Source organism: Cimex lectularius, unplaced genomic scaffold (genome assembly GCF_000648675.2).
Source record: "Cimex lectularius strain Harlan isolate CLEC.00 unplaced genomic scaffold, Clec_2.1 scaffold11, whole genome shotgun sequence".
NCBI lineage: Eukaryota > Metazoa > Arthropoda > Insecta > Hemiptera > Cimicidae > Cimex > Cimex lectularius.
The window spans coordinates 1,719,324-1,738,815 of NW_019392673.1; the positions used below are offsets into that span (position 1 = coordinate 1,719,324).

The following is a 19,492-nucleotide window of genomic DNA, read 5'->3' on the forward strand; positions in this document are numbered from 1 at the left end:
GCATTAGGATTGAAAATCCTTTTGAAAGAAATGTAAATTTGTCTCTTGTATTTCTATTTGTACACTCTTGTACAACCAGACAGACCTCTCTTAAATTAATAATTCTTTCCTTAAATATGTCACATGTATGGAATAAAAACCCTTTCAGAAAATATTGGACTTCTTTATCTAGTATATACTGGACAGATATGAACAACAATGGAAACAACTCTTATTTAAACATAAGCGTTATATCACTGTTTTAATATTTTATCTAGTAATACAAGCACTTTTTATTAGGATACGGTAAAACTTCGGAAATACAGGTTTGTTGACTAGTATTTTTTCCAAAATGTTTTAAATGCATTAATATTTTTAATATTTCTGCGCTGATTTACATCAGTTTATCATATTTTTCCGTAGAAGCTAAGAATACAATGGAAAAAAAAGAAAGTTGAAAAATTTAAAGAAACAACATATCAACATAGCAGGGCAGAATATTCCTCCATGATCCTTTACTCATACAGTCTACATCAAACTAATCAAATTGAGTAACTAAAGGCTCCCTCACAGTACATATTCCGTCTAATATATACATTCACTCTCAATTTATAAAAAAAAAAAAAAAAGTCCAGGGTAAGACCTTAGTTCTATCCATCCTGCCGCTAGAGTTAGGCTCCATGAACAGCCCAACATTCAGCCCCTCTGACTTACTCTTAATAACAATATTTTCTTTCCTATTTACATTCTCAATTAGTATGGAGTACTTGGTCGTCCATCACTCTTTCATACACTATTTACCCTAATCTAATTAAAGGTCTATTAGATACTAATGCATACATTCACACTAATAAATACACTTACTCTCAATATACTAAGAAAAAACACACAAGGACTGCTTACAATAAAACCCTGTTTTCAGAATATTCCTTCATCAACCCTCTCACACTACACATTATCACTAATATATACATTCACTCGCACCAAAGAAACCCAATACAAGATAATTGTGTATCTCGAGTTTTGGTAGCTAGGTCATTCCGCCCCTCTGCAACTTTACTGAGGAAAAATACGTAGGAAATCGTTTATTACAGAGCTGCTTAGATTGTTTATGATCAGGTTTATACACTGGGATAAATATAAAATTAAAGCAGTAGTAGTTCAAATAAAAATTTCTTATCACTATTTAATAAGTCTTGAAAATAATAGTGATGAATTGACTTTTTTTCTTTTTTTTTTAAACCCACCGATTCTGCCAGGAAAAGGTAGAAACATTAGAACATGTACAATGCGACTGCAAAGCATTAGCCTAAAAACGTTAAGCCTCTTTTGAATGGTGATCATAGAAGGAAATTAGCTAAGAGAAACCCTGGAAAGTGCTCAACTAACTTTAATGTATGAAAAAAAAAAAAAGGCTCAATTCTGAATTATATAGGTATCACCGTTGGATCTTGTACATTGCAGAGAAAGGGAGCCTAAAGTCACCAGTGATCCCAGAAATAATGGGAAAACAAACCAAATTATTTTTTGCTGTTGGACTACTGTTTTGTTCAAACAAATGGATTTGAAGGGAGGTCCTTTGAGATTCAGTACTTGCTTTCTAAGGGACAGCTTTTTATTTAATTTTATAATTTTCTTAATTAATTTTGTTTGATTTTTAAATGAAGTTAAATGAAAATAAATGCAAGACATTTCAAAACATGATTTTTAATTAATTGTATATATAAATCAATAAATAAATAAATATTATTAAAAAATAATCATTTAGGGATCAAATTTAAAATATACTAGGATCAGTGGAAAGAGAAATTTCTGCTGAAGAAATTGTATTGCAGAGTTTCATATTTATTACTTTATTAACATAATGATTTCCCATTTCATTTTATTAATATAATCAGTTAACGAAAAATAGATAAAAAATAATTTTTTATTCGTAAATGAGAACTTTTTTGCCTAACCTTTCGGAATTACCATATATGTACTTTTGAAGAGAGCTTGATTTCTTTTCAGGGTCATGATATGTACCTCATGTACACTCTTACTTCAGCAAAAGCGACCGGGTCAAGATTTCCCATACAATTTGACATGCCTGATGAAGTTCTGGAAAGAATCATCTGGAGAAAGAAGTTACCAAATGGAAATGATGGTTTTTTAAAAATATTTTTTAATTTGTTTTTCTATATAAATGTCCATCAAACAACCCATATTACCGTGAACCTCCTTTTCCCAAACCTATTCCTCCTTTCCCGCGACCGGTCATGTTATAGTTTCACAGTCTATAGTTGATTGACGTCGGTCACGGCCAAAGGGGAAACAGAGAATTTATATTTAATTGAAAGATATTAATTGGTCAAGTGGACAACGAAACTAGTGAAATTATAATATAATGCTGAACTGTCATTGGTCTAACTCTCCTCCCTTCTACGGAGGATTCGCTCACTTCCAACTACTGATCGCTTTGCGCAAAAACATTGAATTAAGCATACAATTTTTGTATACATTGGTTCTATTCACAGATTTAAATTAATATTTTATTAATAATTAATAAAATAATTTAATGAATTTTTAATTTGGCAACAGAATTGCTTAAAAATTTAATGGTTGCACATCATACCTATTCCAGTAACATCAACATGGTTGTAGCATTGTGCAGGTTTGTCGCAAACCTTAGAAAATTGTTCTGTACAACTGCTTCCTGGCGACATTAGTCCCCAGGAGGGGTACGCACACCCTGCAAGAAAATTGACACAACTCAACAATAGAAAATTTTACAGGAGAGGCAGATGGAAGTTTACTTTTTTTATTTATGTTTAAGTCCACGCCATTGTTGGCAATAAAAACTGTCATGATACATCCATACTATCTTTCGTTTCTCCAAGACTAAAGCGAAAACACAAAACTTTAAAATTCCAGCAGTTCTACCACTAAAAAACTACCCCTTTTTGACTTGTGACACTTTTCTTCCATGATATAGGCTCTCAGTACTTTAAGTTTGTTCACTCTAATGATAATTGGGGTCAATGAATGACTTTGAGTATTAATTCCTTTGTGATAATAACAGACAACATACAAACCTAACAAACAAGCATAAGAAAATTATTTGTACAAATGATTTAACAATTGTTTTTCATAATGTGAAATTATTATAGGGCCTGATGATGACCTTTAAATGGCAATTGGCAGTAACAACTGAATTTGCTTTCTTCTTCAAAACCATACCTTGATCCAGAGTGTTCGCAAGTAAAAAAATGGTCAATACTTCTAGCATTGAAAACTAAAATGATTCTAAAATTTGCATTACTTTGCTCTTACAATGAAAAGAAAAATGCAGCATAAGAACTACGAATGCTTTTATATTCAGTTAAGGACATGCAATCTTTTTTTTTCTCATATAATGTAATTGTCGTTATTCAGTATTTACAATATTTTGATTTTCTGTAACATTTTTGACCTGCAACTTTGAAGCTGAACCTTCATGCTTCTGAGATTTGTTAGTGAAATCTGAAGAGTCAGAGCTATCATCATTGTAGGTCATACTTTTCTTCTCATTGCCTGTTATCAAAGTGCAACAAGAAGATCCAATATCCATAACACACTGCTCTAAAGCCAAGAGGTGGAATTTTAAAACTGATAGACTTCATTACCATTATTGATGGGAGTTTCCTTCTTGTTCATTGTCAATGAATTTAGTATCAGTTTGACCAGTCAAAGTCATTTTTACAAACATTTTATATAGATATTGATGTGTGTGTGTGTGTGTGTGTGTGTGTGTGTGTGTGTGTGTGTGTGTGTGTGCGCGCGCGCGCGCGCGCGCGTATGTGTGACCCTGCACTGCTTACATAAACTATTTAGGCTAGACTGTTATGGAAGTTTGCTGTATTTCTTGTGAAGAAACCGTAGAATTTGATTTGGCTTTTTTTTTCTTTTTTTTTAAATTAAAATTGTATTTAGTTGTGGGAACTCAGATCTTAACTAAATTTAACTAAACAGAATTCCAAGACACAACAATTTCAAATAACACCAACATGACACCACAAGAATAGCACCACACTTTACGCCCTGAAGATGACGCGACTAAAGGTCGAAACATCGGCAAAAAAATGAAATAGGTGTTTTTCTAAACTACATCATTCTTGACCACTCCTCCTCACGAATCCAATAAATTAATAAACAGTAGAGTTCCTAGATAATTTTAAGATCATCCAGAGTTCACTAATTTCGTGGTCCGCTTGACTAATTAATAATTTACAATTAATTAAGGTTTTTAGTTGAGATGAAAAAAAGTTAATGGCACGAGAGGGATTCGAACCCACGACCTTCGGCTAGATACGCTGCTGCTCTACCACCTGAGCTATCGTGACCTCGATCCATTCGGACATCAACTCCCCATCTCAATCCCACCTTATGAGTTTTCCCTCCTTTTGCCATTTTTCAAATGTCGTGTAATCGGTTTGGATTCTCGACGACAATTGAAAAATGGCAAAAGGAGGGAAAACTCATAAGGTGGGGTTGAGATGGGGTGTTGATGTCCGAGTGGATCGAGGTCACGATAGCTCAGGTGGTAGAGCAGCGGCGTATCTAGCCGAAGGTCATGGGTTCGAATCTCTCTCGTGCCCTTAACTTTTTTTCATCTCAACTAAAAACCTTAATTAACTGTAAATCATCCAGAGTGCTGAACTTTTTAACAACTTGGCAGTTAAATCCAAAAGGACTTACCATGTTATATAACGAGAAGAATAAATGCTTGAAAACACAATAAAGAATTTGCTTTTCATGAAGTAAATATTATATGCTCAAGTTTAAAAAATATAGTGAATATGTCTTGCCTATAAATTACTAAAAAGAAAAATACTAAAAAATAATGTCTAAAATTTATTTAGAAAATAATCATTTACAACTGTTATAGTTCTTGGAGTTCCAAATCGATAATTTTTCTTATGATATGATCCACATTAATCTCTTTAACAACATCTTTAATTATTTCGTCTGTCAGCCGTGTTGTAATACTATAATTTTTGTTATCATTATTTGTGCCGACAATTATAAGCGTTTGTCTCACCTGTTAACCATATTATTCACATTTTCATCATACCACACACTTTGAGACTTGAAACTCTTGAATGCCGTACGGTAATCACACACCACATCTCTGTTCTCCAATTGGAAAAGTTTGTTTGACTCTGAAATAGGAGAGGAAGGTCTAGAAAGTTTGAACTGCCTCGATGGCTTTATGTCCTCATTCTCACACTTGATGTAGACCAATTTGACATTGGAGGGAAACTCGCTCTTTTGCTCTACTATCTCTTCTTTTCTGAAACAAGTTTGCTCTATAATTAATAATTATGACGGATTTAATTACTACCAGCTGTACTTCTGCTCTTCGGTTTTAGCCGCCAGCATTACAGCATTCCGGCAGTCTATCAACTCTTGGAGCTTGGCTTTAGCAGGCTCAGTATCCTTCCAAAGTGAGATCAGGTATATAATTTTTTGTTAAATAAATTTAAAATTAATACATAGAAACATAAATTGGCAAAAGTCTCTATCAAAAGTTTTTTTTTTCTTGTAATTGGTGTTATTTCTGGGCTCAAAATTATTTTTTTAACATTGAAAACATACTTGTTTCATAGATTCTTCTGTAATCAAATCACACTTCACATTTTTTTTAATTTCCACGTCACTCTAAAAAAAAAATTAAAAATTTCAATGTATTGTTAACATTGTAAAAATATGGAATACCTCTGATTCTTCTGGAATGATTTCCATCATTGTTCGCACTTGTTCCTCTCTCACTGACCTGCTGTGTCTTCTTAGCTCAGACCCTTCCCTCTGCTTGACCTCCATCTTGAGCAGTTTGAGTTCTGACGGTTCTGCCTGGAAACTCAGTCATCAAATAATAACCGAGATGGGCCAAACATTAAAGCTCACAGTTTTCTCACAGAGGAGCTCGTCCCTGGCACCTTTCTTCCTCTTCCGCCTTGCTATTTGAAATTTGGCCAAATCTGCGGCTTTCTCTTTCCAGGTCAGCCTATGGGTTCGGTACATCCAGAGGTTATCCTGCGGCGCATTGCCCGACTTGATCTTCCTGGATGCCCTTTTCTTTAACATCTTCGCCTCCGCCTCTCTTCTATCATTTAGACGGTCTATCTTATCCATCAACTGATGACAAGCTAGATTGACATTCTAAAATATAAATTAAATGAAATTTATTTACCTAGTTTTTAACTTTTATGTTATTACACTGTGGTTATCCATTGTGTCAATATTGATTCCATCGTAGTTCGGTAACATGGAGGTTAACTCAGAAATGGATTCGATAAATTCTTTCAACCAACGGAAAGACTCTTCACTAGAACAAGAAGCAAGTAAATGCTTCTCCAGTGCCTATAGCAAAAATAAAATACGTTTTAATAATGTATTAAATTACTTTAAATATTTTTGGTTATTCACACGCTAATTAGTGCATAATTATACACAATTACAAATGAAGACATTTTGTTATCTCTGTTATAATTAAGGACAAGTATATTTGCCCTCATTTCTGATCGCCTTTTAATATGAAATTTTGTTATATCTGGCTTGACAATTAAATAAAAATCTAAATATATTCAAAAAGATTTTACTTGAAGAGCTTGAAGGACGTTTTGGTGTGCGGACACAAATTTTTGCATGATTATAATAGGTCTTGTCTTCAAGATTGTCTCATTTGACAGTATTTTCTTAATGTCGTTAATCTATAAAATACAATAAAAAATTATAAAAAAATAATAACAATAATGATTCATGATGAAATTAATAAATTTTAACCTGGCAAACCAACTGATAGTGATAATTGCCTTTGAACCTTGATGTGAAAGCTGAGTTTCTCTTTTTGCTTCTCAAAATGTCAACTTCCTCCCGACTGATGTCCAAGGGTTCATCGTTCAAGGCCTGTTCAATTCCGTTAACAGTGAGGACTATCTTCCTTCTCAGGTCGTCAAACTTTTTGATCAAATTCTTCAATTCGGCGTTAGCAAGGGCTTTCTCATCTCTTTCCTGGAAGTACGAATTGAAATGTACTATTGAAGATACGATTTGAACTTTGGACTTTACCTTTTGAATTGGGGAGGATTTGGTTCTCCTCAGAATAACTACTTCTTTTTCTTTAATATCTAGAATATCGTTACTTATAGGCTGTTCCATTCCACTTATTGGCACACTCATTTTCCCATGCAGGCCTTCAGGCTTTTTATGTATATTATGGGATTTCCTTTCAAAGTTTGCAAGTACGTTCTTATCTTTCATCTGAGAATAAGAATTAAAAGAAGTTCACAATTTCATTGTCAATGTTTTTATGTATATGTCTGTGTATGTGTGTGTTAATGCTTGTTTGTATTTATTTATCACACCTGATTATATTCTGTTTGAGTTGATATTTCCAACTTTTCGTCTTGAATCAACACAAGTGATTGACAACACTTGTCATTTTTCAGCTGTGCCTGTTGTTTTTTTGTTAGGAACTTCTCCCAATCCTTAGCCTCCTGCTTGCGCTGCCGCTCACGCTTGACTTGCTTGTAAATCTCATTGAACTCATTGTCAGATATACACTTAAATAAAATTGAAATTAAGATTTGTAGGTAAAAATTAAGACGGTTAAACTTACATCTCTAAAAGTATAACTTTTCAAACCAATACGTACTCAAATGATCGTATACTTTTATAAACTCTGGTTAAATATATTTCTTATATACGACCTTATAGCTAGCTATTCAAATTATTAACACAAAATGAAATGTAAAACCATATGGTTAAGAGTTAACAAAAAAACATTACATTTATTCAATCTGTAAATATTTATTTTTAGTGTGTCTATTCTTTAAAGAGTGACAAAAGCATGAATAGTGTTTTCTAATTTTATGTTAATAAATTTCAAAATTATTTTTCTGTCAGATATGAATGAGAATATGATGAAAAAAATTAAAATCCTTTTTGAACTATATTTGTAAATCCAGTGAAACACGAAGTTCTAAACGAAGCTTCTCTAAAGCTAGAAAAAGATAGTGTTTTATAGTTGTTTTGTATGTATACAATAAAAGTTTTATATAAAAATTGTTTGCTATCTTGAAAGTTAAACAATGAACTGAAAAAATTGAATGGTTGAATGGTTCAAAATTGAAGGAGCACCCCAGCTGTTGATCAATTGAATGAACTGCAACAGGTAATATTAATGCTCTGTCATCTTTTCCCATTTCTTACATTTCTTTACACGGCCAACTTATGAAACCCATTACGGCCAAAAGGCTTATTGTTGCAAATATGATTTAAATAATGTACAGTTTATTAAGAAAGCAGAACATAATTTCCAGGGGAGTTGAAACATTATCTTGGGAATTACTTACTGAAAATCTGAAGTCCTCACCGGAACTGTTTACAGTTGACATGGGGCCCAGAAAGAGAAAAATGGTATATACTCAATATAAAACAAATAGAAACTATATTTATCCATAAAAAAAAACTCAACAAAATAACCTAATAATTATTAAACTCTTGCATGTGTTTTTATTCTAATGTTTCAAATGTCCAGTTGTAAATTAATAGGAAAAATTGTATTTCAAATGATTTTCCCCAAAATTAGTTAGAAAAGTTAAGGTCTTTAGAGTTTAATTGGCTATAAAAGCCAACCCTTATTTATAAATTTAAATTAATGCACCAGAAATTATATTTTTTTGTTGAAGCTACATTTTGACATCTGGAACTAAATTAACATTAACATTCCTTACTTTAAACAGGAAATTCATAAAAATAATGTTCTTTCAATTTTATTGTTTTTCATTTTTAACTAAACATTAATTGTAATTAGTAGTGCCTAAATATGGTTTGCACCGTATGACACCGCTACTGTTTTGTTGTTATTCACTTACTGACAGTTAAATTTGGATGTAAGGCGTGAAATGACCTGAGCCATTAAAACGCCCTTAAAAATTAATAATAATAATGTTTATGTAACAACAAAAAGAAATATATACAAAACAAAGTAAATTAATTATACACTATGATAAATACCGTCTGGCGACTAATTTAATCTTTAGGTATCATTAAAAATGAAAAACTACAATTTGAACAAATAAAAAAATTATTAGTTATAAATTATTGTAATTTACAATATTTTTACAAAAAGATTTAACTTTGAGACAGAAGTTTCGGCTCATTCGAATGAGTGAGTGTTTTCACGCGCTCAGTACCTGGTCTGGTATTGTCTTTTTAACGGTCTGTTAAATTTTTCAAATAATTCTAATTCAGCCATCCGGTCGTTAAAATTATCAATTATATAGATGAGCTCTTGACATGCATTTTTCATTTCCTGAAAATATAATTTTGTGAAAAATGGCGACAAAGTACATTTGAATTATAGTACATTATAATTTTTGAATGTTTTTTCGTAATATGATGGTAGGTTGTATAAATTGCTAATCAACTCGGTGAAATCCCTCAGCCAGCAGAACGTTTCATTAACTGGGTATGTTCCAATCAAATGTTTTTCTACAACCTTAAACAATAACAAAAAATAATTATTATGCAAACTAACACCTTCTAAATGATGGAAACCAATTTTTAAGAAATGAGATTTACAACTCAAAATAATCGTTCCATAAAAAATAAAAAGAATTCAAATGCAGCAATTTACATATAAAATAAAAAAAACAAATCCTTGATACATGTAATAATATTGGATTCTATCATTTTGTCACACTTCTTAGGAAAATATCTAAATTATTACTTGCAATGCCTGGAATATGACTTGGTGAGAAGACAATAATTTTTCAATTACTTTTAAATTTGGTTTTGCTTTCTGTAGAGTTTTGTTTTTGAGAAGTTTTTCAATGCTTTTAATCTACAACAGTTAGACATTATTTTTCAGGCATTTTTATATTTTTTGAATTTGTTACTTGGCAAACAAGATGGTAATGGTAGTTGCTCTTGAACCGTTTTGAGAAGGCAACATTCCTGACTTGGTTTCTCTTGATGTCTATTCCATTTTTTAGGAAACTATCATAAGGATATTTGGAAAGAACATCTCCAATGACTTTTAATGTTGTGATGATCCGGGCCTGGAATCTCTCAATTTTGTCAACTATAAATTTTCCTCCCAATTGTTCTCTAAACTTATATGATTCCTGAGCTTGCTCAATTGTATAGTTTTCATGCATATCTGAAGACACATGTACAAATTGAATAATGTTTTGGCTTGGATTCTTAAGGGCCACCTGTAAGGTTTTTGGTTTTTGTTTTGGTTTAAAGCAATGCACATTTCATACTTACTTCTGCTGTATAAATTTCTTTAACATTGGGATCATAATGTGGGCGAATTAGTTCCACCTGTTCATCATTCTAGGCAAAAATGAATTTATAAAACTGCTGCCTTATTTCAAATAGTGTTAAACAGTTCGTACAAACAAAATTGAATCTCCTTGTGTTGTTGTCTCTGGTTCAGACTTGGGATCATTATGATCAATAACAGTAACATTAGTTATTGTTGAAGCATCTCTCCCCTCAACTTTGTACTCTTGAGCCTGCTGCTTCTGCATAAATATCTCCCATTCCTTTTCTTCACGCTTCCTCTGCCTCTCCCTTTTCACTTGTTTGTGTATAGCATTAAACTCACTATTTGATATATACTGAAAATAATGAAATGTAAAAAATACAGAATTATTCTAAAGGAGTTCATTATATTGAAAATTCTGTGGATGAAAATCCCTTTCTTACTGTAAATTTGAATGATGATTCACTGTTTGTCTTCTTTGGGCAGACAGTGACGTCTTCAAGCATATCATAATCACTGTCAAGCATCAACTCAGTCATTAACTCACTCATATCATTAAATTTTCCCATTCTTCATTTGTTAAATTAATGAGCCGAAATTCTTCATTTGTGTCTTATATCTACCAAAAATAAAATAAATAAATAAAAATTTCTAACCAAATTAAAATGAAATAGCAAGTGTTTTTTTGTCTTTTTAAAAGATTGTCTTTAAAAAAATAAATAAAAAAACACATGCTTTGGAACCAGTTAAATGCAAAAATAATGTTCTGAACAAACTTGTGAGTATAAGTCTTCTTCATATTGGAATGTACACCATTATGTACATTTGAAAAAGTCTAACAAGTTAGGAATTTGAGTAACATTTTGGATTGATAATTTACTTGTTAATTCAATACACATGTTGTTAAACATGTGGTAGAATAAATACACATACTGGTAATAAATATCCGTACATTTTGCTATGGTTTACTACAAAGTTATGTATCTAGTCTCTAGAGAAAAGATTGCAGAACAAGCAGAAGTCATAGTTTTAGGAAAAGAACAGCTAAAACCTAGGTGCAAAAAAATCAACAACTTAGCAATCAATTCTGTTGAGAAAACAAAGCAGCTAAGGCCTAAGAACAAGGCTAAGGCCCCAACTTCCAGGCATGACCACGTGATCCAGCCCTCTGAGGTTAAAAATGTAATAAATAGCATGATTAAAAGAAGCTGGCAGTATTGATGAGCCAGATCGGCAGAGAAGCACTCATGTAACAAGATCCTTGACAACTATCAGCGTGCACACAATAGTAATAAGCTTATCTAAATTAGGGTTGTTAAAGTATTTTCATAAATATTCCATCATCGGCCCTAAACACGCACTGCAGGAGGGGTGATGGTGATGCTATATTATATATTAAATATATCATCCTCTTGCCTCACCACTCACACTAATAAAAGAAAATTGCTACTGTGCCTGAGAACCGGTGGCATGCCTACACACAACCTGTAAGGATCCGCCAAACTTCTATTATACACATTGAGCAATCTTTCTCTGCACAAGGAGCATCTGCTTTTGCTAAAAATTTTAAAAACATTCCATAAAAACAACACTATAACAAAAATTCCATAATAAATAATTACCTGAGCGAGTGCATAATAAATGCAGTTTAATGCTGGCACATTCAAAATATTAAGTATTCTAAATTAAAATGAATTTTACTCTTATAATATTACTATCCGCTCTAATGTTTTAAAATTCAATTAAATATGTATTCACTTTCTTTATAGTCAGGGCAGTGGAAGAATATATATCTGGTCAGGATTAAGATTCTCACATTTGCATAAAGAAGTACAATGCATTGGAGATAATGTAGAGAATGAAAGTTTGTCAATGACATAAACCAAAATAAATTTGTGATATGTTCAAAAATGTGTTAATTTGTCTTTTCTTTTCACGTTCCCCCTAAAAATTTCTGATTGCTATTGGTTGCTAACAGCAACGAGGTGTAAAACGACGTGTAAACAACTTTTACTCTACTTGAAAGTAGAAACTAGTATATTTCAAAGTAGTATCATTTTTTCGGGTTGATTTTGCATCAGTTGAAAAAGACAATACAATCTCTCAACTCCGTTTAAAAAAATACAGTTATAAATACAGAAATTAAGAAAATGACGTCGTGTCTTGTAAGGAAAGTTATAAAGACGCAAGCATAAAATTTGAGCAGGAAAAGGCAGTTTTGCATGTAATATAAGAACTACAAACAAATTTCGAAGACACCGTATTTTTTTGTTCACGGTTGCTGAGCTGAGACGGAAAACTAGGCCCTTCAATGACCCGATCGATTTTCTAAATGAATCTCCCTCTATTGTTGATCCACTCTACTGTCATGTGTACAACTATTCAAATTGTTTTATGATAAAAAAAAACTTCTGGCGCAATATACTGCTATTCTGTCAACGATGGCCACGAGGCCGGTGTGACGGGCATGTGACTTGAGATGATGGTGATGAGCATTCATCAATAACAGCCGACTTCGCTAGAAACTTCAAGTGAGTATTACACAGAACAAAATCCCTTTACATAATATTCAAAAGAAGTATTTTTGCATGTAATCCGCATGAAAGTTTGCGAGAAATTTCGATTAAAACCACAAATAATAAAATAACGCTAATTATTTCATAATATTGTGTTCTTCAATGAAGTGTTTGTCCTTGTCCTCTTGTTACCAGAATTGAAAAATAAACTTAAATATATCTTTCTAACTAAACTTCCAAATCAAACTGATTTTAGACTTTGATATGAAGTTTTTCTAATTTTTAATTGTTTAATTCTGGTCCATATTAACATTAGTTTATGGCATTTTGAGCAATGAACAACGTTAAAAAAACATGCAGACAACAAATAAAAATTCCCTGTAGCTTGATGTGGGGACATAAAGCAAAAAATAAATAAATAAAAACCATAATTCTTAATTTATTGTCATTTTAATTTGCAATTTATTTCCACAAGAAATTTCCATAAATAAGTAAATTTTAAATATAAATTTTATTCAATAAAAAAAATCTTGTCTAAAAAAGAAAAATTGAAAATAAAATGCGCAAAGTTCCAAAGACATATTTTATTCATTCTGTACTGAATAGAATTTTTGGCCTTGTTTGATGTGAATCTATTTTTTTTTTACATCTTCATATTCCTCGGAGGAATTGGAGGTGGCCCCCTTCATTCACGTTAATTAATTACATTCATCCACCAGACTTTGTTCACACTGTGCCAGAGTACTCAATATTACTCAGGGGATTTGGGAATAAACACCTTCATTCAAGCTAATAAATTATATTCACACCTTCAATCACATTGCCCTAGAGTACTCAGTATTCCTAATATATTTCAAATATTCTTTCTATCTATAGTCATGGTTGAGACGAAAAAGTTAGTGTCACGAGCAGGATTCGAACCCATGAATTTCGGCTGGGCTAGCACAGTCAAAGGAAATAATTAACATGGTCAATTATGGTCACTACAGTGACTAATACTAATAACTAATAACTACAGTTTCATAGTAAGTATAAGCTTGACAGGGGAACTTAGTGTTTTCTTTCTAATTGGCCTCATCTCTGGTTGTTTTTAATATAAAATCATAATGTTGACAACTGATCATCATTTATACCAGATATCAAAAATTTCGAAAAGCATAAAACTTTTCTCATCAAAATAGACTAATACATTGACAAGAAATGCATCTAAATCATATATTTTATAATAATAAATAACTTGATTATAATACGTTGTTTTATTGTCAAGAATAATTAATGTTGTAAAATTTAAATGTCCCAAGCAACCTCTAGCATCCAAAAACACCTTGAATTTATCAAAGTTAGTTGCAAAAAGTTAACAAACTAGAAAAAATGTACCCAGCATGCATTTACATTGAAAAACAGCGATGCCCTGAACTGTACATGGACAGCAAGGAGCTTCAAGTCAGAAACTTAGTACTAAACCAAGAAAGCAAACTGATGTTGCAACTTCAAACAAGACTTAAGAAACAACAGCATAACAGAAGACACGGACAACTGTGAGGACTATTAAACTCATCCGATCCTGCTTCCAAAAGTTCAACATCAAGCTCTTGATCCATCTTTTCCAATCCTGAGCCTTAAAGGACAATGGTGTCGAGACCTCATTGCCCCTTAATCCCTCATATTGAGTAACAGCATTGGCTGGTTTCTCTTAACACATGTCTGCCAGGGGAAAAAAATTATAGTAATGTGTATTTTGATATATATAGGCTACAAATAAATTATTTAAAGATTTTAAAAAATTAAAGTAAAAACAACTAACACTTTTAGATTTATGTAAGCATTATGGATGAATAAAAAATTAGATTGTTAAAACTCTTGGTAAATAATGCACAACTATTGGTTCTAGTAAAACATAGCCACTAGTAAAAAATAATAACAAAACTTTAAAAAATATGTTGCCCCTTCCAACTGAACATAATCATTAAAATAGTGGAATAAAAAATTATCTTGTCTATCATTTATTTCACAAAATTAATTTTGTAATACGTTATATTTTGTGTATAAAATTGTGTAATTTTTTTTTACACAATGAACTACATGGCTTTCAGAGATGAGGATAAAGTCAGATATTTTCAAGCAACTGCTTTTGGCTATTAGAGTATGCATGAGACAATTGGATCGACAGCCAGTAAATGTCAAGACAATGTTTCCATGACACGAGAAATGCCATCGCGAAAGCCGGCTGTCATCACGCCTAACAAACCGGTTCTTCCACCTATACCGCACTACACTAAGAGTTCATTCATATCACGAAGCCAAGCATCGCCGGACATAATCGAAAAGCATTTCTTCCTAACTAGACCTCCGTCCAGTCCACGTCTTCAAAAACTTGTGAGTGGTAATGAAATAATTTAATCATAAATTTTTTGTTATATATTTTCCAGTGGATTATTTTCCATAACTGGATACTACTACTATTTAATAAAATAATCATTTTTTAATTTTATTTTAAACCGAACTACATAGTATTAATAGATATTTAATTCATAATATTGTATATGGTATGAATTAAAATGGATCTTCAGTTGGATGAGATTTTAATGTGTTTTACATACAATAAATTAGCTACTTTGATTTTTTCTTCTTTCCTTTTTATTTTCTCACTATTTCCAGAAAATAAAAAGGAAAAAATTGGCTATTTATTTGAAACAAATCAAAGTTGACATTTGGTGAGTCATGAATAACAAATAGGAAATAATCATTGAATCATTGGGAAAAACTGTGGCACAGACACTTTGGAAGACGTCATTCACTTGTGTAACAAGTATTTACACAATTATTACAATAGTTGAAATTTTTCGTTTTAGATTTAAAATGACAGACGATGTAATTAAAAATATGGAATATAAATATATAGAATATAGCAACCAGGTTACCATTATGCCCAGATGTTATAAAAGAGGCTTGTGCAGTTAAAATCAATACTTGTATGCCCTAGTACACCTCAAACTAACTGGAGTCAGCCATAACCACATGTACTCCTATATTGAGTGGCCTTGTTTTCAGTGAAACTGTGCTTTTTAAACGTGGAAAAACGTACTATTTTCTTTTTGTGAATGCCAATAATACCATTGACGGACTTTTGATAATGCACTGTAATGCATTAAAAAATTATTTAACTTAAAAGGGTCAGCTTTCATGTGAAACTGTGATGATAACGTGCTTTTAAATAATGTTTTATGTAAAAATGCCTTTTGTCAGTTAGTTTTTGGAGAAAAAATTAATTTTTTTCATTGTTTGTAAGCAATAAGTTGTAAATTTACAATTAGAAAAATGGCATCTCAAGTTTTGCTTAAAATGCCTGTTACTTACAATTCTGTTACGGTAAATAAAATAATTTAAATGACTAAATTGTCTTCAATAATGAAATATTGTTAAACTATAATTAATTCTTATTATCAGATTGGTAAAAAAGGAGCAGAACCCACAGTCAGAGCAGAGCCGGTTCATCTGTCTTGCATGTCTTCTGAGCCCCTTATGCGAATCAATCAACTTGAACAAAATATAAACTTTTTGCAAGAACAACACCAGTTAATGTTGGCAAGTTTACACCAGGAAATTGAAGCGCTTAGGCTAAGAAACAGAGGTAAATGTATACTTATTTATTTAGTTTTATCTATGTAATTTTTTGTAATTATTATTATATGTATCTGTCCTTGCAGATCTTCAGTTTCAATTGATATTTGGGTCTGCTGGTGTTAAGGTGGTTCAGAGCAGTTCTGAATCTTCACCTGATGATGCAAAGCCTAAAGTAGATTCTCATTGACATTCTGTTGTAAATATTGTATATACAATTTAATCAATGTGCACATTTCTAGATTATTTTGTCCCCTAAAGAAGTAAACAACAGATCACTCCAAGTTGAAATGCTGGAGAAGGAAGTGTCTGAATTGAAAGCGTCTTTGGCCGAAGCAAACAGTAAAAATACCAGACTATTGCAGCTTGTCGACCACCAAAAAAAGTAAGCTATTCTTCAAAACAAGACAAAAATATAATTGTAATGAATGTACTTTAATTTTGTTATGTTTTTTAAAGACAGTTAGAAGCACCAGTAAAAGAAGGCAATGAACAAGAAAGTGTCAACCGGCTAGAAGATGCAGAGAATTTAATCAAAAAATTAGTAAAGGAAAATGAGGAGCAACGCAAAGAAGTAAGTATACCTTGTTTTTCACTTTTGGCAACTTTTTTAAACCATTGGCTTTTAGATTCACTCGATCCGAAGCCAGCTAAATAAAGGAGGTGGAAATGGAAGGTACAGTGGAGGAAGAAGAGGAGGTGGTGGAGGCGGTGAACACCATCGCTTTCCTCCCCTACAAACCCAGAACTTCTGGGGAAATGGCTCACAAAAACATAAAACTAGGTAGGTAACTTTTAGACATTTTGACAGTTTCGGAAAAACTAATATGATCAATACACATTTCAGCCCAGAATATCATGGAGGAAGGAGGCCATTAGACCACGAAGTAGTTGGTCAAGCAGCACCGACTCTCCCTCATTTAAATAGATCGTATAGTCAGTCATCCTCAAATCAAAGGCATAAATACTATAGGTAATTACTTTTTTAATACTGCATATTAATTAATTAAAGAGATTAATATGTGTAACATACTTAACATTATTCTATAAGCTGTATTAAATTATTATAGAAATGTCTAAACTATATTGTACTAGCTTTATAAGCCAGTGTTGCCCAGGGAGATAAAACTCTGTGTTGCCTAGGGAGATAATAAAAAGTGTTATTTCTCTTTTTTGTAAATCCTGACCCTCATTATTTGTTATACACCCATTTTATAGTCTCTAACCCCCCCCCCAGCACTAATAAAAACAAAGTGTGAAAGTTTCACCGAAATCAGTTCAGTAGTTTTTGTTTTTACAATTAACCCAAATTCACTTTTATATATAAGTTCGTTTTGCCTAATGTACTGGACTTTAGAAAACAACTGAAATGTACCAATAGATGCGACACACTAATACTTCGGACCTTCTAACACTTTCTATATATAGAATATTAAGTTTTGTTTCCTTGTCTAATAACTTTTTTTTCATATTTGTTGTAGTAATGGGAACCACTTCTACCGAGGCAACAGCAGTGAAGAGGGCGATGGTAGAAGGCGTTACCGAGGAAGAGGAGGAGGAGGTAGCGGTGGAGGACATCACAAAGAAGAGAATTAATTTGATGATGCTTTGTTGACCTGATTGATTTTGATTCTCAACTTACAGATCCTGATAATCAATTAAGAATAAATATTTAAAATCTAATATTTTCATAGTATTCAATTTGGAGCAAAGATTTCTTTATTATTACATTGATGGCTAGATGTAAATGTTACCACTAAAATTTTAAAAATGACCAATTGGAGTTATAATTTGTTTTCATTCTAAACAAATATTATCGATTTTAGGTTTGCATTAATTTTAAGAAATTTTATTCAAAAGCAGATCCATTCTCTAATATTTTTTTAATAAATTCTAGTGTTCTTGGGCAAAATTTCTCTGGGACAATTTATGGCATATGTAAGAGTTTTAATTGCATTTAACATTTTATATCTTGTTTTTGTTTGATATAAAGAAATTAGTAATATATATTGTAGCCCAATATACTTGCTTTAGCTGTGTCTTCTTACTTATTCTAAGTGGTTAAACTGTTACGAAAATAGTGTTTCATATGTATAACATTTTTCAGATTTTGATGCTGTGCAGACCAAATTGAAATTCACACAAAATTTTTTAATAACTAAAAAATGTGCTTTTGTTTTATGGGGTTTTCCTTTTTAGATAATAAATATTGTCTTGTGGCATTGGTTTTAAAAGTAGTTTTACATTGTTGAGATTAATTAAGGGCTTTAATTATTTGTAAGTCAGCAAATTGAATCGTTGTAAAATTAGTTTATATTGTACAGTTGAGTTAAAGTTAATAGATATCATTTCTCCGCACACGAATATTTTCTAACACATTATAGAAAGTTATTGATATTATTCGTTATGTTAAAATCATTGAAGATGTAGTTATTTCTAATGAGAAATGTTGTTTTGTTTGTATATTATCCAAAGTGTTTTACTCTTGACTAAACGATGCCCTAATATGATGAAAATTAGTAACATTACTCTTGATATGCTATGTACATCAATGTAAGCATTTTGTGATTGAGAAATATAAGAAAACTAGTTCTATTCTATTTCTTTCCTTCAATACCGCATTAATAAAATATATATATTTAAAAAAAATACTAAAAATAGAAAACTTCTTAGCAGTTGCATTTACTCATAGGAGTAGTCACCGGGGATTTTGTATTACCCTAGTGCCCATCTGTACCTTCATACTACAAACATGTATTAACCTAGACTACTTTGGTATGTCTATGAGGTACTTGATATTCCATCTCAGACTCACTCACATTCAACTGATTTCGCCAATAAATACAGTCGCATCCTAATGAAAGCCACATATAAATGGGTTCCTATTGTATTGACTTCATGTATTCAAATAATTTTTGTCTACCTTTACTGTTAGGGCCTAATAATTTTTTGTTGTAGGATATGTTGTACTTTGTAGTAGTTCACAGTCATGAATTACACGTTTTGTGTAATAATTCTAGTCTTTTACCGATAAGGAGGTGCCCATGGGTTAACCGTGTATGGCCAATCCTCAGGCAGG

At 31.8% G+C, this 19,492-nt stretch overlaps 3 protein-coding genes and 1 long non-coding RNA gene across 15 annotated transcripts; 2 read left to right on the plus strand and 2 right to left on the minus strand.

The window, feature by feature from the left end:
- The first annotated feature begins 3 nt into the window (after positions 1-3).
- On the plus strand, positions 4-2,183 carry LOC112126383. Its single transcript, XR_002909942.1, has 2 exons — positions 4-305; positions 1,990-2,183. It is a non-coding gene; the product is annotated as an uncharacterized LOC112126383 (long non-coding RNA).
- Positions 2,184-4,838: 2,655 nt separating this feature from the next.
- Positions 4,839-8,971, minus strand: LOC106668305. 7 transcript variants are annotated; one of them, XR_001340737.2, is made up of 13 exons: positions 8,355-8,971; positions 7,365-7,562; positions 7,069-7,260; positions 6,784-7,011; positions 6,600-6,710; positions 6,217-6,360; positions 5,905-6,159; positions 5,716-5,850; positions 5,596-5,658; positions 5,351-5,436; positions 5,226-5,306; positions 5,039-5,159; positions 4,840-4,985 (listed from the first exon to the last, which is right to left on the minus strand). XR_001340737.2 is itself a non-coding variant. In XM_014396919.2 (12 exons), exons 1-12 carry the CDS (start codon positions 8,394-8,396, stop codon positions 4,880-4,882), a joined length of 1,812 nt encoding a protein of 603 aa, XP_014252405.1. In that variant the 5' UTR covers positions 8,397-8,970; the 3' UTR covers positions 4,839-4,879. The 7 variants fall into 7 exon arrangements, 6 of the variants coding, with proteins under 6 accessions (XP_014252405.1, XP_014252406.1, XP_014252407.1 ...); XM_014396919.2 differs by having other exon boundaries at positions 4,839-4,985; positions 5,039-5,290; positions 8,355-8,970; XM_014396920.1 differs by lacking the exon at positions 8,355-8,971 and adding an exon at positions 7,619-7,895 and having other exon boundaries at positions 4,839-4,985; positions 5,039-5,290.
- On the plus strand, positions 8,007-19,009 carry LOC106668307 (keratin, type II cytoskeletal 1-like). 6 transcript variants are annotated; one of them, XM_024225388.1, is made up of 10 exons: positions 12,210-12,807; positions 13,669-13,817; positions 14,886-15,168; positions 16,240-16,423; positions 16,500-16,588; positions 16,656-16,798; positions 16,873-16,987; positions 17,043-17,197; positions 17,261-17,386; positions 17,895-19,009. In XM_024225388.1, exons 3-10 carry the CDS (start codon positions 14,938-14,940, stop codon positions 18,007-18,009), a joined length of 1,158 nt encoding a protein of 385 aa, XP_024081156.1. In that variant the 5' UTR covers positions 12,210-12,807; positions 13,669-13,817; positions 14,886-14,937; the 3' UTR covers positions 18,010-19,009. The 6 variants fall into 6 exon arrangements, with proteins under 6 accessions (XP_014252413.1, XP_024081156.1, XP_024081158.1 ...); XM_014396927.1 differs by lacking the exons at positions 12,210-12,807; positions 13,669-13,817 and adding an exon at positions 8,007-8,173; XM_024225390.1 differs by lacking the exon at positions 13,669-13,817 and having other exon boundaries at positions 14,935-15,168.
- LOC106668308 lies at positions 9,089-11,194 on the minus strand. The gene is made up of 8 exons (XM_014396930.2): positions 11,053-11,194; positions 10,720-10,895; positions 10,407-10,631; positions 10,276-10,344; positions 9,903-10,220; positions 9,734-9,847; positions 9,371-9,502; positions 9,089-9,316 (listed from the first exon to the last, which is right to left on the minus strand). The coding sequence occupies exons 2-8, from the start codon at positions 10,843-10,845 to the stop codon at positions 9,191-9,193; spliced, it is 1,110 nt and encodes a 369-aa protein (XP_014252416.1). The 5' UTR covers positions 10,846-10,895; positions 11,053-11,194; the 3' UTR covers positions 9,089-9,190.
- Positions 19,010-19,492: the final 483 nt, after the last annotated feature.

What these genes read in the sequence shown, in the direction of transcription:
- LOC106668305 (XM_014396919.2), bottom strand. Translation starts at nt 8,396, where the DNA reads ATGTCAACTGTAAACAGTTCCGGTGAGGACTTCAGATTTTCA. An exon ending in ACGTCCTTCAAGCTCTTCAA is followed by an intron (nt 6,361 to 6,599) that starts GTAAAATCTTTT and finishes TTTTTGCTATAG; the next exon opens with GCACTGGAGAAGCATTTACT. An exon ending in AGCTCCTCTGTGAGAAAACT is followed by an intron (nt 5,851 to 5,904) that starts GTGAGCTTTAAT and finishes CTGAGTTTCCAG; the next exon opens with GCAGAACCGTCAGAACTCAA.
- LOC106668308 (XM_014396930.2), bottom strand. Translation starts at nt 10,845, where the DNA reads ATGGGAAAATTTAATGATATGAGTGAGTTAATGACTGAGTTGATGCTT. An exon ending in ATTACCATCTTGTTTGCCAA is followed by an intron (nt 9,848 to 9,902) that starts GTAACAAATTCA and finishes TAACTGTTGTAG; the next exon opens with ATTAAAAGCATTGAAAAACT. An exon ending in AAACATTCAAAAATTATAAT is followed by an intron (nt 9,317 to 9,370) that starts GTACTATAATTC and finishes TTATATTTTCAG; the next exon opens with GAAATGAAAAATGCATGTCA.
- LOC106668307 (XM_014396927.1), top strand. Translation starts at nt 14,938, where the DNA reads ATGCATGAGACAATTGGATCGACAGCCAGTAAATGTCAAGACAATGTT. An exon ending in CTTGTCGACCACCAAAAAAA is followed by an intron (nt 16,799 to 16,872) that starts GTAAGCTATTCT and finishes TGTTTTTTAAAG; the next exon opens with ACAGTTAGAAGCACCAGTAA. An exon ending in CAAAGGCATAAATACTATAG is followed by an intron (nt 17,387 to 17,894) that starts GTAATTACTTTT and finishes TATTTGTTGTAG; the next exon opens with TAATGGGAACCACTTCTACC.